The 15,198-nt window shown below is 44.3% G+C and overlaps 1 protein-coding gene across 2 annotated transcripts in view; it reads right to left on the reverse strand.

Annotated features, from left to right (window-relative positions):
• The window catches only part of AATF (apoptosis antagonizing transcription factor), a 100,728-nt gene extending 87,933 nt beyond the window's left edge, over window positions 1–12,795 (reverse strand). The window contains exons 1-4 of one of the 2 annotated variants that reach the window (XM_044248475.1): window positions 12,555–12,794; window positions 11,411–11,602; window positions 8,932–9,363; window positions 8,341–8,478 (exon numbers count right to left, since the gene is read on the reverse strand). In XM_044248475.1, coding sequence (XP_044104410.1) covers window positions 8,341–8,478; window positions 8,932–9,363; window positions 11,411–11,602; window positions 12,555–12,639 — 847 coding nt within the window. In that variant the 5' untranslated portion in view covers window positions 12,640–12,794. Of the gene's footprint in view, window positions 1–8,340; window positions 8,479–8,931; window positions 9,364–11,410; window positions 11,603–12,554 lie in introns of both variants that reach the window. The other variant, XM_044248476.1, reaches the window with a different exon arrangement.
• Window positions 12,796–15,198: the final 2,403 nt, after the last annotated feature.

Raw genomic sequence — 15,198 nt, forward strand, 5'->3', positions numbered from 1 at the left:
CCACAGAGAAAGGTCTGAAAGATTATTCATCAAAATGACAACTGTGGTTACCTCTGGGCAGTAGCACTGCAGGTAATCCTTATCTTCTTCTTTATGCTTTTATGTATTTTCTGAATTTCTGAAGTAAGCATGACATAATTTTATAACTAAAATAGTAAAGATATTTTAAAAAATGAGACATTGGCTAAAACAAAAAGATCGATCTTATATCACTTTTGCTAGATGAAGTCCACAGTAACGGGGGTCTTTAATCCCACACAATGCTACACGAGGCAAAGCTTGCCAATACCTCTGTCCCAAGCTATACTTAAATTTATCCCAAGTAATTAAGAATGTTTCAGGGTTCGACATATCATTTGTGAAAACTCTGCCTTGAACCCATAAGGTATTAAATGAGAGAACACAGAAATAGATGTTCATGCATTTGTCACCTAAGGCAGCTAAATAATTTAAAAAGGAGAGAATTTCACTGATAATACTAGTTGTCTATGGGATTGGGAACTGGTAGCAATTCCTGAGTAGCACAAAGAGAGGAAACAAAATTTTTTCCATATGAGAGCTTGGTATTTTTTGGATTTTGAGCCCAGTGAATCTACTGCCTACTTTAAAAATAAAGAGGGGTGCCTGGGTGGCTCAGTGGGTTAAGCCTCTGCCTTCAGCTCAGGTCATGATCTCAGGGTCCTAGGATCGAGCCCCACATCCGGCTCTCTGGTCGGCGGAGAGCCTGCCTCCCCCCTCTCTCTGCCTGCCTCTCTGCCTACTTGTGATCTCTCTGTCAAATAAATAAATAAAAATCTTTTTAAAATAAATAATTAATTAGTTAGTTAGTTAAATTTTGGGACACCTGGGTAGCTCACTAGGTTAGCGTCTGTCCTCAGCTCAGGTCATGATCCTAGGGTCCTGGGATTGAGCCCTGAATCGGGCTCCTTGCTCAGTGGGGAGTCTGCTTCTTCCTCAGCCTTCCTTTCCCTCTGCCTGCCGCTCCCCCCTGCTTGTGCTCTCTGACAAATAAATAAATAAAATCTTTAATAAATAAATAAATAAATAAGTTGTTGTAAACAATACGAAACATTATCTATAAAAACTCCATGACTGCCCATGATTAACTCAAAATTTAAAAAGTTATTCTTTTTTTAAAGATTTTATTTATTTATCTGACAGACAGAGATCACAAGCAGGCAGAGGCAGGCAGAGAGAGAGGAAGGGAAGCAGGATCCCCGCTGAGCAGAGAGCCCAATTCGGGGCTCAATCCTAGGACTCTGGGATCATGACCTGACCCGAAGGCAGAGGCTTCAACCCACTGAGCCACCCAGGTGCCCCAAAAGTTATTCTTAAGGAGCACCTGGGTGTCAGTCAAGCGTCCAACTCTTGACTTCAGCTCAGGTCATGGATCTCAGGGTCATGAGATCAAGCCCTGTGTTGGGCTCCACGCTCAGCACAGAGTCAGCTTGAGATTCTCTCTCCCTTTGCCCCTCCCCCTGCTTGCTGCACTCCCTCAAAATAAATAACCAAAAGAGAAAAGAAAAGAAAAACTTATTTTTAAGATGTCTACTGGTGCTAAGATCAAATTAGCATTAAAAACTGTAGTCTAGGGGTACCTGGGTGGCTCAGTGGGTTGAGCCTCTGCCTTCAGTTCAGGTCATGATCCCAGGGTCCTGGGTATCAAGCCCCACATCTGGCTCTCTGCTCAGCAGGGAGTCTGCTTCCCTCCCCCACCCTACTCTCTCTCTGCCTCTCTGCCTACTTGTGATCTCTGTCTGTCAAATAAATAATAAAATCTCTAAAAAAAATAGTGTCTTTTTAGAAAACAGAAAAAAAACCTGTAGTCTATTCAAGTCAGAATTCTTGAAGGACTGGGAAAAGAGCCACAGAGGGAGGAGAGAATGAATATGAACTAGAAGTGGCAAGATGGAGGAGAGCAAATACAATGTAATTTATTAATAGTGGAATTTCTTTTTATACTAGTAGGCAAGGAAAGACTCTCAACACTTCCTCTATATTTATATTACATTATATTATGTGCTTGGATTCTTTTGCTTATGGGAAATAGCAAAATGTCAACCATTGTTTCTATTAAAGGTCTTTAATGATACTGCATTTTAGACCTGTAATGAAACATGGTGCTCACTGCAGTTTGTAATGCATCTCATTAAATACATTAATAACATGCATTTCACTAAAAGGTCAACTTATTATGGCTGAAGTTTGGCTTTCCTTTAATCACTTCATTTAAAGCTATAGAGCAAACTCTGAAAAAGATAGTAGAGAGCACCTGTTACAGAAATGCTCTCTCAATTCTCCCATCCATTAAAATCAGTTATGCTTAAGAAATCACTGTTAATGTTTTTATGTGAAATAACAGCAATGTGATTTTTTTCTTTTTCTTTTTTAAAGACTTACTTGAGAGCAAGCGAGCAAAAGAGATAGAGAACGTACACGCATGAGTGGGGGGAGGGGTAGCGGGAGACAGAGCTGATCCTAAGTATACTACCCCCTGAGCAGGGAGCCTGAGACCCTGCCATCGTGACCTGACCCGAAATCAAGAGCCAGACACTTAACCAAATAAGTCACCCAGGCGCCCCAGTATTGTGATTTTAAACACCCCCCACCTTTTTAAAGATTTTATTTATTATTTGACAGAGAGAAACATAGCAAGAGAGGGAACACAAGCAGAGGGAGGAGGAGAGGGAGAAGCAGGCTTCCAGCTCAATCCAAGTACCCTGGGATCATGATCTGAGCCGAAGGTAGGCGCTTAACAACTGAGCCACCCAGTGGCCCTAAAAAACCCTTCTGGAGATACATGCTGATTTACTGATAAAATGACAGAATCTCTACTATGTGCTTCAAACTAATCCAGAAGTAGAGAGAGAGCTAGTATAAATACAGATGAAATAAGACTGGCCGGGAGCTGGTGACTGCTTCACTGGTAAAGGCACATGGGTTCACTGCACAATTCTCCATGCTTTTATATATATGTTTGATATAGTCCATCATGACAATTTTTATATAACTCATGCTCCAGTTTTCTGAAGTAACTTCCCTTCTTCCGTATACACTACTGCCACCAACATAAAAGATCGGCCTCCTAGGCCCAAAGAACTTTAAAAAAAAAAAGAAAAACAGAGGAAAAGGTAAGCCAAATGCCTTTGGCACAGAAAAATTCCTTAATTTTTGCTAAGGTTACTTTATGACTTACCACTTAAGCAACTACTAAAATATCAAAAAATGTCTTTTTTTTTTTTTAAAGATTTTATTTATTTGACAGAGAAAGATCACCAGTAGGCAGAGAGGGCAAGGAGAGAGAGAGAGAGAGAGAGGAGGAAGCAGGCTCCCTGCTGAGCAGAGAGCCTGATGCGGGACTCGATCCCAGGACCCTGAGATCATGACCTGAGCTGAAGGCAGAGGCTTAACCCACTGAGCCACCCAGGTACCCCAAAAAATGTCTTTGAAACTACTTAACACTTCAAGAGTTACAATTACCAACATGTAACACCAAGGCGAGGCGACTGAGGACTTGCTGGGGAAGCAAGGAGATGCCTACGTAGTTTCTCAAAAAGAGAGTTTAGGGTACTGACGTTAGAATGGCATGCTGCTCATCAGTGTACTGTGGTTAAACCCTGCCTCTTTAGAGGCTATTTTAGGACTATGAGAGTAAACAGCAGTGACAAGGAGAGAATAGATCGAGAAAACACAAACCCAGAACAGGATCCCACAAGAAAGGAAACGGACATTGAGAGGATAAAAGGAGTCCAAAACCAGAAGAAATCAGAGAGGCATGAGAACCCAAACAGCATTTCTAGTGTCACCAAAGCCAAAGGCAAATATTTCAAGGAAAGACTGAATGCTTCAAGGAGGTAGAAGCTGGCTTTGGTGGCAAGTAAATTGTTGGCTGGCAGAAAGAAAGGGCTACTTAAGATGGCGAAAGTCCCTGCCACAAAACCTGAGCTCAGACAGGAGAACAAAGACCCAAGCAGGAATCTGAAAACCCTCCCGCCCCGGGCTCCCGTGGACCAATGGGACCCCGATGAGCAGGCAAAATATCCAAATAAGGGAAACTTGTCAAAAGACCCCTGAACTCCCCTCGAGGCCCCTTAAAAGCCCCCTTCTCCCTGCCTTGGGCAGGACTCCACCACTCTGCCTTCCAGAGTCACGGAACCTCGCCTGAGAGTGCCCACCTCCTCCCGGCGCAACTTTCCTGGCTCTCCCTCTCCTGAGTCCTGAAACTTCGCCGGAGAGTGCTTTTAATAAAAAGCCTTGCACCCACTTTGCCTGGTATTGTGTTTATCTCGCCGGAAAAACTTTACAGAAATCTCTGGTCATCTTTTAATAGTTATAATACAAAAGCTGAATTATAAGCATTAAAGAAGAATGTAATACTACACTTTCCAGAACGAATGCTTAATTCAAGTTATACAGGAATCTGAATACTAATAAAAAGTCAAAAAACACTGAAGACAGTGGGGGTGATGGTCATTATACTGATGGCCATCACTCACATGGGTGATCATTACCAAATGCCTCTACCAACAGAAAAACACCCATGCCTAACATCTGTGGGGTGCCATGTGCCAGACACTGTGCTAATGCCTTACACTGACAGTTGTCCTTCAATCCTCACAACCATACTATCGCCCTCTTGCTCTGAAGTTAAGTAACCTGCCCAAAGTCACCTAAGTAAATCCACTACTGAGATAGAATCTAAAGCCAGGTGGTCTAACTTTAACTCCTTTAAGACCCAGCAGACTTGGGCGCCTGGGTGGCTCAGTGGGTTAAGCCACTGCCTTCGGCTCAGGTCATGATCTCAGGGTCCTGGGATCGAGTCCCGCATCGGGCTCTCTGCTCAGCAAAGGAGCCTGCTTCCTCCTCTCTCTCTCTGCCTGCCTCTCTGCCTACTTGTGATCTCTCTCTGTCAAATAAATAAATAAAATCTTTAAAAAAAAGACCCAGCAGACTGGGGCGCCTGAGTGGCTCAGTTGGTTGGGTGTCTGCCTTCAGCTCAGGTCATGATCCCAGGGTCCTGGGATCAGCCCTATTGGGCTCCCTATCCAGCAGGGAGCCTGCTTCTCCCTCTGACCCTCTCCCCTCTCATGTTCTCTCTCTCTCTCTCTCTCAAATAAATAAATAAAGTCTTTAAAACAAAACAAAACAAAGACCCAGCAAACTGACAAGAGATTTAATCAAAGACCGTAAGTTCCAGTGCATGTTCTGGGGTCAGTACAAATTCAGGCTGGGTTCCATATCAGCCATGTAACACAGTATAAATGGTATATCCTGAGTAATGCAGCCCAGTTTTTCTTAAACTGTTTACCAACACAGGGAGATATACAACATATTATGTCATACTGTCATAAGAAGATTAAAAACAAACAAAAAATAGCCACTCTGGACAGCTGGCTGGTTCAGCTGGTAGAGCATACAACTCCTGATCTTGGGATTATGAGTTCTGAGCCCCTGGCTAGGTGCAGAGATGACTTAAATAAAACATTAGGGATGCCTGGATGGTGCAGTCGGTTGAGTGTTCAACTCTTGGGTTCCGCTCAGGTCATGATCTCAGGGTTGAGAGACTCGGCTTTGCGTTCAGCGCAGAGTCTGCTTGGAACCCTCTCTCCCTCTCCCTCTGCCCTCCGCCCCATGCTTTCTCTCTCAAATACATAAATAAATCATTAAAAAGAAATATTAAAGAAAAAAAAATTAACCACCCATTAGGTGCGCAGAAATGCTACTTATTAGAATACTCTCCCCACTCTCCCATCTTAGAATATGTGACACTAAACAAACATGCTTTTCTTCTCCCTCCTCCACCCTGTCAGACAATAACAGACATCTGTCACAGTAACTGGAGTTTACCAGTGAGACAAAGAGAGAATTGGTTAAGTACCAAAAAAAACCAAAAAACAAAAAACAAAAAACAACCACACACACAGAATAAGAAGATCAGAACAGTTGCAAAAAAAGTAAATGCTAAAGAAACTTGTACCCAAGAATATGTCTATCTGACATGGACTAACCCTTTAAAAAGTAGTATTTTAAGATGAATCAAAAAAAAAAAAAAAAGGCAGTATTTTAAGATGAATCAAGAAAAAGGAAAGAAAAGTATCAAGCAAGAAGAGAAGAAGAGTAATAACAAGATGGGAAAGGTCTCCTCATGAAATACTTCAGACATTTAACCTAGAGCAGTCTGGGTCTCACTCCAAAGCATACCAAGAATTAGGGTACCAGGGCATTAAAAGTAGCAGACAAATGGGATGCCTGGCTCGGTCAGTCAGTAGAGCATGCAACTCTTGATCTTGGCGTTGTGAGTTTGAGCCCCTAGTTGGGCAAAGAATTTACTTAAAAAAGAAAGTAAGTAAAAAAGAAAAAAAGGAAGGGAGGGAGGAAGGAAGGAAATAGCACTTAAGTGCCCCCAAAATCTCAAACATTTTGAAAACTGCCAACCATCATTTATTTAAGGTTAAGAAGGGAGAAAAACTAATGGAGGGGATATAAAAGATCTATGCTCACAGTATCTGCAGGGTTCCTGACTTCAAGTACAGCAGGACATAAAATCTAAAGGCTGGACCCTAGGAAGCAATTCCTTATTAAAGCAAATATTCTGGGGCACCTGCTGGCTGAGTCAGTAGGGCACGCCACTCCTGATCTCTGGACTGTGAGTCCAAGCCCCATGTGTGGCAGAGTCCTTTTTTTTTTTTTTTTTAAAAAAGGCAGGTATTTTCCCACAAGAAAGTTTGCAAAATCCCCTATCCAAGAAATCCTACATATTTACTTCGGAGTTTGAGGTAATTCTGCCTGGAGGCAGATGTCCTCCTCAGATTCCTTTCAATTCTAACTCCACAATATAATAAAAACAAGTTTTGAGGCACCTGGGTGGCTCATTTGGTTACACATCTGCCTTCGGCTCAGGTCATGATCCCAGAGTCCTGAGCTTGAGCCCTGCATCAGGCTCTCTGCTCATCAAGGTGTTTGCTTCTGCCTCTACCTCTGCCACTCCCCTGCCCACCCCCTAGGCTCCCCGCCACTTGTGCACGCTCTCTAATACATAAAATCTTTGAAAAAAAAATAAAGTTTTTAAAGAACAAATGAAAACACTTAGGTCTCCCCGTGCAAATAAGGAATAGCAATTCCAACCACAGTGCACTAAGCCCAAATCTCCCTCTGCCCCCATCCTTTGGTGCCCTTGGACACACAGCAAACAGCCCACAGAGGGCTAAGTGGTATGGAAGAAAGACTTCTCAACAGTAAGGCAGGAAAGCTGGAGCTTGGTCTGCTGTGCATGAGTGAGCTCTAGAACTTTGGGTAACTCATTCTCTCTGAGCCCTGGTTTTCTCATCTGTAAAATAAGGGGACTGCAAACCAAGCAATTTCTAAATCCCTCTTCTACAATTCTTGGGCTTTATAGCTCAGCAATTCTCTCCCTAAACTTTTTCCTCCTTCTGCAGTCATCACCTTCCCTCCCTCTCTGCAACCCAAAGAGAGACATAAATAAGAACATCTTAGCATGTTTTCTAGAAACCCCCAAAAGCATCCTGTAAGCATGATACTACCAAAATGAACAGGGATCAACCTTTCTCTATTCTTTCTCTTTTGTTCTATACCAGCAGGTTTGCAAATAAGAATTCTCTGAGCATTAAAGAAGTAACTCAGAAAGCCAAAGGAAAGGGGAGGAGGAAAGTGAAGGTAGATAAGAGAAAAGTGAAACAGGAGCACCTGGATGGCTCAGTCAGTTGAGCGTCTGATTCTTGACTTCCGCTCAGGTTATGATCTCAGCCTCCTGGGGTCAGGTTGGCATTGGGCTCCATGCATAGCAGGGAGTCTGCTTGCCTCTCCCTCTGCTCCTCCCCCCGCCCCATTCTCTCTCTCTCAAATAAGTACATATATAAATTTTTTTTAAAAAAGAAAAGAAAGAAAACTGGAATAGACATGACTCAAGTACCCAACCAATTTCAATCAAAACTGTCCTCATTTGATAAGAGTTATATTGCTGGTTTTTTTTTTTTTTTTTAAAGATTTTATTTATTTATTTGACAGAGAGAAATCACAAGTAGACAGAGAGGCGGGCAGAGGGAGAGAGAGGGAAGCAGGCTCCCTGCTGAGCAGAGAGCCCGATGCGGGACTCGATCCCAGGACCCTGAGATCATGACCTGAGCCGAAGGCAGCGGCTTAACCCACTGAGCCACCCAGGCGCCCTGTTTGTTTTTTTTTTTAAAGGTTAAAAACTATGCTGTACCACATTATCACTAAAATCAAATCTTCTCTTCTTCAACTCTGTGGTGCTACAAATACAATGTACATCAATGTATCCCAGTGGTTCTAAGTATCCCCAAGTGGCTTAAGTATTCTTACTATTTTTTAGTGCGCTGGCAAATTCTGGACCACCTTTGTCCTTGAAAATAGGGAAAACATCTGGTTGAGGAAGCTGATTGGTGGTCAACAGAGCTTTTTGTAGCTTGATCCTTCCTTCCAAGAGCTGGTCCCACAGTGCTGAGAATGGAAAAAGAATTTCATTCCTGTTACAAAATCTTCTTGGGTTGGGGACTTGGGGGGATAGGAAATCACACCAGTCTCCACAAAGCACAGCTTTATCACAGCTTCTTACCATGAAAATACTCGCCATTAGGAGAAATAAATTCACTATCTTGGAAGCCAATATTTGCTATACAAGACAGGGAATGCTAAAGTCCAAAGAGAAAAGAAAACTGTTTTCTCTTCAATATCCCACAGCTGCCAAAATACTAGGACAGAACCAGCCAAGCAGCTCAGTGCAGAAATGACTGGCTAAGCACAAAAGAATGGAGTTTTAGGCCTCTAGGTAGGTGAGGCATTTCACAAATTAATTGGAAGGACAGAGGATTGAGGGAACAGCCAAAACAAACAAACAGGAGATCAAATGCAGACACTTTGAAAAATAGGCTGACAGCAAAACCATGTACAAACCTATCTGGTTCTTCACAGCTCTTCCTTTCTCCACTTCCTCAGAAACTCTGACACCAGAGAACGTCATCACGACACCGTCGTCTTCACTATTCCTGTCTTCAGCTCTGTCTTCCTCACTCTCACCCACAGAGTCTTCCTCCCCATCCCCTTCCTCCATGCCACTCTCCTCCTCCTCTTCATCTTCCTCCTCCTCACTGCTACCAAGGTCATCCATTCCCTGGGTGAACTTTTCAAAGTCACTGATGCTCTGGACACTAAAACCCGGTGTTTTCCCAGAGTGGTTTTGGCTCTTCTTCCAGGCCAGACTACTGTCCCTGTCATCATCACACTCTTCTTCCTCAGCAGCACTCATGGCATCTTCATCGGATCCCGCCAGATCCAGCCCCTCTGAATCTCTATCTCCAGACTCTTCCTCATCAGGTATCTCCTGGTCTAAACAAAAGAAGAAAGAAGGAAAAAAGATGGACGTCACTTTGAGACAAACACTGGCCATGTCTTTCACTTCAAATAAAGGACTATAGCATCCATCAAAAATAAAGTCTATTATTGTACTCAATTCAATTCAAAAATTTATTATACATCTACTACCTCTAAAATGCTAAAGGGAGAACAAAGATGAACAAAACATGGGTCTCACCCTAATGAAGGCTCTAGTGGGAAAAACAGTCCCTTCGAAACTGTAACACAGATAAGACTTGACAAAGTTTTGATAACCCAGAGAAGGGAGAAATTTTAAGTGTGGGGCAAGGGATTTAAAATTAAAATTAAGCACCTACTATGAGCCAGGTATAGATAAAAAGCTAAGAAATGAGAAGTAGAATGTAATACCTGGGGGGAGGGGTTCACAGCCTGGTGGGAGTGGTAGATATGCATGCCAACATTCATATCATTATTATCATTAGAGTGTCAATGGTACACAGTATATGGAAAAGGATACATCTAACTCTCCTGAAAAGGTGAGGAACTGGCTTCATGTGAAGGAGACATTATAATTTTATTGATTAAACATAAGCAAATGGGCGGCTAGGTGGCTCAGTCATTAAGTGTCCGCCTTTGGCTTAGATCATGATCCTAGCGTCCCGGGATCAAGCCCCACATCAGGCTCCCTGTTCACTGGGGAGTTTGCTTCTCCCTCACCAGCTATCCCCTGCTTGTCTTCCCTCTTTCACTGTCTCTCTCTGTCAAATAAATAAATAAAATCTTTTTTAAAAATTTAAAAACATTTAAAAATAAATAAAAATAAGTAACAGCTTATGTGATAGGTCCTCAGTACTGCTTTAAAGAACTATATATAAACTCAAGACATACAGAGGGCTGTCAAAATATAAATAAAAAAACACAAGTGCAAAAATAGTAAGCAGAAATTAATCATTTAAGTTCTTTAAATGTGTGCCATTTCTCAAATTAAGGTATATTCATAGAATAGTAGTTAAGAGTCTAGATCTTGGAGTCAGAATGCCTTATTTGAATCCTGGTTCTTCTGCTTACTAGCTGTATGATCTTGAGCAAGTTACATAACCAATCTGTCCCTTAATTTCCTTACCTGTAAAATGGGGATAAATACTACCAACTTTATAAACTACTGGAGTACCAAATGAAATGATACACATAATGATGACAGTAACAACATCCTTTGAAGACTTACTGTGTTCCAGTCTCTAAGCACTTAAAGAGCTTACCACAATGCCTGACGTATGGTGAAAGGCCAATAAATATAACATTTGTCTCATGATCGGTCCCTTTATCACTCTCTAGACAAAGAATGTGAAATGAGCTTATCAGGAGCCCCCAGAACTATACCAAGGGCCAAATCAGGGGTATCAAGACCTGCATGATGGTTCCTTTTATACTTATCCATAGATTCTCAACATGGCACCTCTCTAAAGGGAAAAAAAAGATGGCATGCACTCAGTAATCACCATATCCAGCCCCTCCCTTATTCCCATTGAGAAACTTACAATGTTTTAAAACTATAAGCTCGTGTCCTCACATCCTCCTAAGGCTCTTGCAGGGAAGAGGGAAGGATTATGCTATTTTTACAATGGCAAAAAACGAGCTTCACATATTATCATTATACAGTGACCCAATGCAAGACTTGAAAAACCAAAGGAAAGGGGTCAAAATCCATGAGTAGCATGTCCATCAGATGTAATTCTTTTTCAACACATAGCCCTCTCCAATATCCAATATGCATTGCCTTTCTCTCCATTTTAGGGTGAACCATTAGGCTAAACATAAGGATTACAGAAACTTAATAGCTCTGAACTTTAGATTGCTTATGACCTGAAATTAAGTACCTCTTAAGGTCATTTGTGCTGCGAAAATCATGGTGTCTCCTAGGACAGTAAATGGGGGTACACAGACTAGTCTTGCAGAGATCATCAAAAGAAAAAAAAAAAGCCAAACCCATAAAAAAACACAACTTTAACCTTAAAGAAGTAGGGAAGAAATAGGAAGTACCATGCAAATGTCTACTCACCAGATGAATCTGGCAGAGTCTGCTCCCAATGGTCCTTCTTCCAAGCTTTTCTAGAAGTAGCCCTGCCAGAATACCTTTTGTCTGTGTCCAAGAGGGAGGCTGATGCCAGTTTTCTAATGCTACCCACCGCCAGGAAATCACTTTCCCCATCTTCCCCTTCATCAAACCTGTCAATCACTCTGGCAGCAGTGGCTGTAGAGGAGGGGGAAAAGTAATCAGAATCTCCACGTTAGAAGGAACTTTAATGGTAACCCTATCCAACCCTTTTAACTCATACTCTACAAAATCCCAACCAACTTCCAGAAGGAGGAAACTCATTACCTCTCAAGATAAGACCACTACCTTACTGCTGTTCCTGAACAGAAAGCTGACCTCTGCCCTAACTAGTAGGAAATATTTCTATGCCTTGGATCATAAAAACGAACCTAATTCCTCTTCCATTTGTGACAGTCGCTCAAATATGGTAGGTCAACCATCTCTCCTCACTCCATCCCATCCCTAAGGGAGTTTGCTTATCCTGGCTCAACAGCCCCAGCTCCTTCAACTGATATTCCTAAGACACGGTCCAGCACTCACATTTATCCTTCCTTATTCTTCCTTCCTCACACTTCTCTGATTCAGGTCTAAAGCGGGATTACGCCCAACTAGACCTTGAACACCAGCTTACAGAGCAGCAGTCTCATTTGTCAGCCCCTGAGCAAGTGTCTTGAGGCCTAAGGAGGCTTAAACAGCACCACGGAATCCCACTTCTTCCTTCAATCTCCAAGTAAGTTCTTCGGGGCAGGCCGACTTAAAAAACAGCTGAGACTCCCTTCTCATGTCTAACTCAATACCAGTAATGGCACTCTGAAAGATAACTTACAGCCAACTACCGGACCCTAAAGCCTCCAACAGCCCTTAAAGCCTGAGTCGCCGGGATGCTCCGCCCTCCCCAGCACCAAGTCTAGCGAGCGGGTCAGGAAGAAGCGGAAGCCCTCCTCCCGGGCCCGGGGCAACCCTCCCGGGAGGCTGTTTTCCTCAGCGCCAGGACCAGCCGAGTAGGCCAGGCGGCGAGGCCTAGCTGCCGGCCCCGCTAGCGCCGCCCGGGTCTGCCCTGGGCCGGACCCACAGCTCCGCACGTGGCCTTTTCCCAGTCAGGCCTCACCCTCCTCTGGGTCCGCCTCAGGATCCGCCTCGCGCGGTCGTGGGTTCAACAACTGTTCCAGCTGCAGCGCCAGCGGCCCCGCCATCGTCGCCAGGTCTCACTCCGCGCCGCGCTCGTCAGTGTGCGGCCCCTGCCTGGACGCTCTCTCCCCGCGGGGCCCTGTTGCCGGGAGACTACCGCCTAGAACAGCCAGGGATCGCGCAGAACCCTGTTCTCGCTCTGGGCCGGCCACTTCCGGGAGGCGAGCGGGACGGGGCGGAGCCTGCGTGTCACTACGGGCGTTGCTAGGAAGAAGGCGGAAGCGCGTGGAAGGCCGTAGGGACTGTCGCGGTCCCGGCGCGCGTGCGCGTGCGTGGAGGGGGTGTGTGGGGGAGGTCCGGGAGCGCGCGAGGGCACGTGGCCTCTTTTGGCGCTGAACAGACGTTGCAGTGCGCGCGGCCCTTGTCCCCTTATATAAAATATGCTTCAAGATTTGTCTGAGATTCGATTAGAAATAAAATAATAGGCCGTGGCCTATGGTGGCTGATTTGAAAAAGAGAAGGGAGTAAACGATAAGATTCTTCAGCCTCAGGTGCGCTTTGGGGCACACAGAGACTGGGACCAAAACAGGTTGGGCATTTAAGGAGTTGGAGGAGTCTGGGGGCGAGGCACATGCCTGTTACCCCGTGGTGATCAGGATTTAAGAATCCTACGTCAGGGATGTGCATGTGTAACTGTGCGGCAGACTGTTGGTGTCGTTATTAATAGGAATAATTAGAAGTCGCTCCAACTGTTCATAAATAAAGATCAATTCTGTGGTTTCTCCAAGTAGCCTCGTCTTAGGGAAAAGGGGGTGGGGGTGATTACTTCATACACTCATTACTGATATCTCTTCAAAGGTGAAGGCGTACTTAGACACTTGAAACTGGTGCACAAATGCAGAAAACGTCAACGTCTACCGTTAGAGGGGCACAGAGAGACTCAGAATATAAAGACTTAATAGGATCAGTTTAATTACACCCAGCCACATGGAAAGATACAATCCCTTTATTTTCTTCATGAAGCATTCCTTAACTGCCCGCTGTGTGGCAGGCACTGCTAGATGAGATACAAAGATGAGTAAGTTAAATTCTCTCCTGAGAAAGTGATCAGCCCAGGGGGCCAGACAAACTTGTAAACACAAACAGCAATAAGGGGATAATAAGGGTGAGTTCAAAGTGGTCTATCCTTCCAATATCTGTTTGAGGTCACCTGTAGTAACCTAGAACCCCATAAACAGAAACTGCATCAAACGAGTCCAGAAAATAGTGTTAAGGGTTCCAGGCCAGTTGGATCCCACAGCTGAACAGCCTAGGAACTCTCAGCTTACCAGCGCTTTCCTGCAGAATTTAAGAGAAGTGAGGGTCCCTGACTTTCACAGTTTTAATATGCCCTCAGGGTCAAGAGCAATGAGAGGCCATCACTTTAGTGAGGTTTGTTTCATGTCCCCTTCCTAGGTGGTTGCAGAGGGGAAGGAGAACCCATCATAGGGGAGACCCCCTCAAACATGAAAGGAAGAGAGGGGTGCTAGGACGGAAACACCCTAAACAGGGGACTAAGGCAAAAGAAAACTGCTTTTTTGCCAGCAGTAAGAGAATTCAGGCTAGAAAACAGCTTTGTTTGTTTGTTTGTTTGTTTCTGTTAACACATCCCCTGTAATTGCAGTCTGGTGCCTGCAGTCTGCAGCCCCCAGAGCAAAGCAGGCCCCTCAGGCTGCAACAGGAGCCTTAGCCTTGGGCTTCAAAGGACAAAATGTTTCTATCCGCATTTAGGGAACTACCTCCTCCAATCCTCTTCCCTTCCTATTTTGAACAATGGTACTTAGAATCCTTGCCTTCAGGGTAAAGAAAAGGAAGAAAATGGAAAGGGAGACAAGATAGTTCAGAGACCACTTCTAAACCATCAAGAGGACACTGGTGGATGATTCTGGGCAGAAAATGCCCAAGTTCTGCTTACCTACTCTCCCTTCTCTATCCTGGTCCCCACTGACTTGGGAAGCCTTTGGAGGAAGGAATCAAGGCTACTCTACTCCAGTCACACACATCCCAGGGCCCCCAAAATGCTCCCCCTGCTTTCTTACCCCATACTGAGGGTTGGGGGGAGCAAGAGGAAAGAATTCTAAGACTTAATATGCAGCTGAGAGAAGTTGAGGCACAGGGCAGGGAAGCACCCTCCTAAATGCTCTCTCTATGAGGCCCTCCCTGCTTGCATTCTAGTGTGTTGAAGGAGGGGTTTCCTGTTGGGAAAGGGTCTGGAGATGGAGGGTGGACTACAAGAGAAGATATTTCAAAGACTATGCCTCCTACAAGAAACTTAAGCAGATTTGATGACCAGAGGGATAGGAATAAATGGGAGCATTCTCCAAAAAAACAGTCCTCTCCAGAGCTGGTCAGAGGGTCTCCTGGTTCGCAGTTCTCTGCCTGCTACCTATGGGCTGCAAAGTGAGAGACAGATGTAGGAATAGCTGATGGGCAGGAGTGACATTAGATTACCCCTCACGCCCCCCCCCCCACTGTCCCAATCAACTTGTCCTATGACCTGGTGTTTCAGGAGTTTAGGGAACCCAGGTTCTTGCCTGCCTCTCTTCTCAGATGCATCAATCCCCATGTCCCAGGTCACTGCCAAT

The sequence above is a fragment of the Neovison vison genome, chromosome 5 (assembly GCF_020171115.1).
Source record: "Neovison vison isolate M4711 chromosome 5, ASM_NN_V1, whole genome shotgun sequence".
Taxonomy (NCBI): Eukaryota; Metazoa; Chordata; class Mammalia; order Carnivora; family Mustelidae; genus Neogale; species Neogale vison.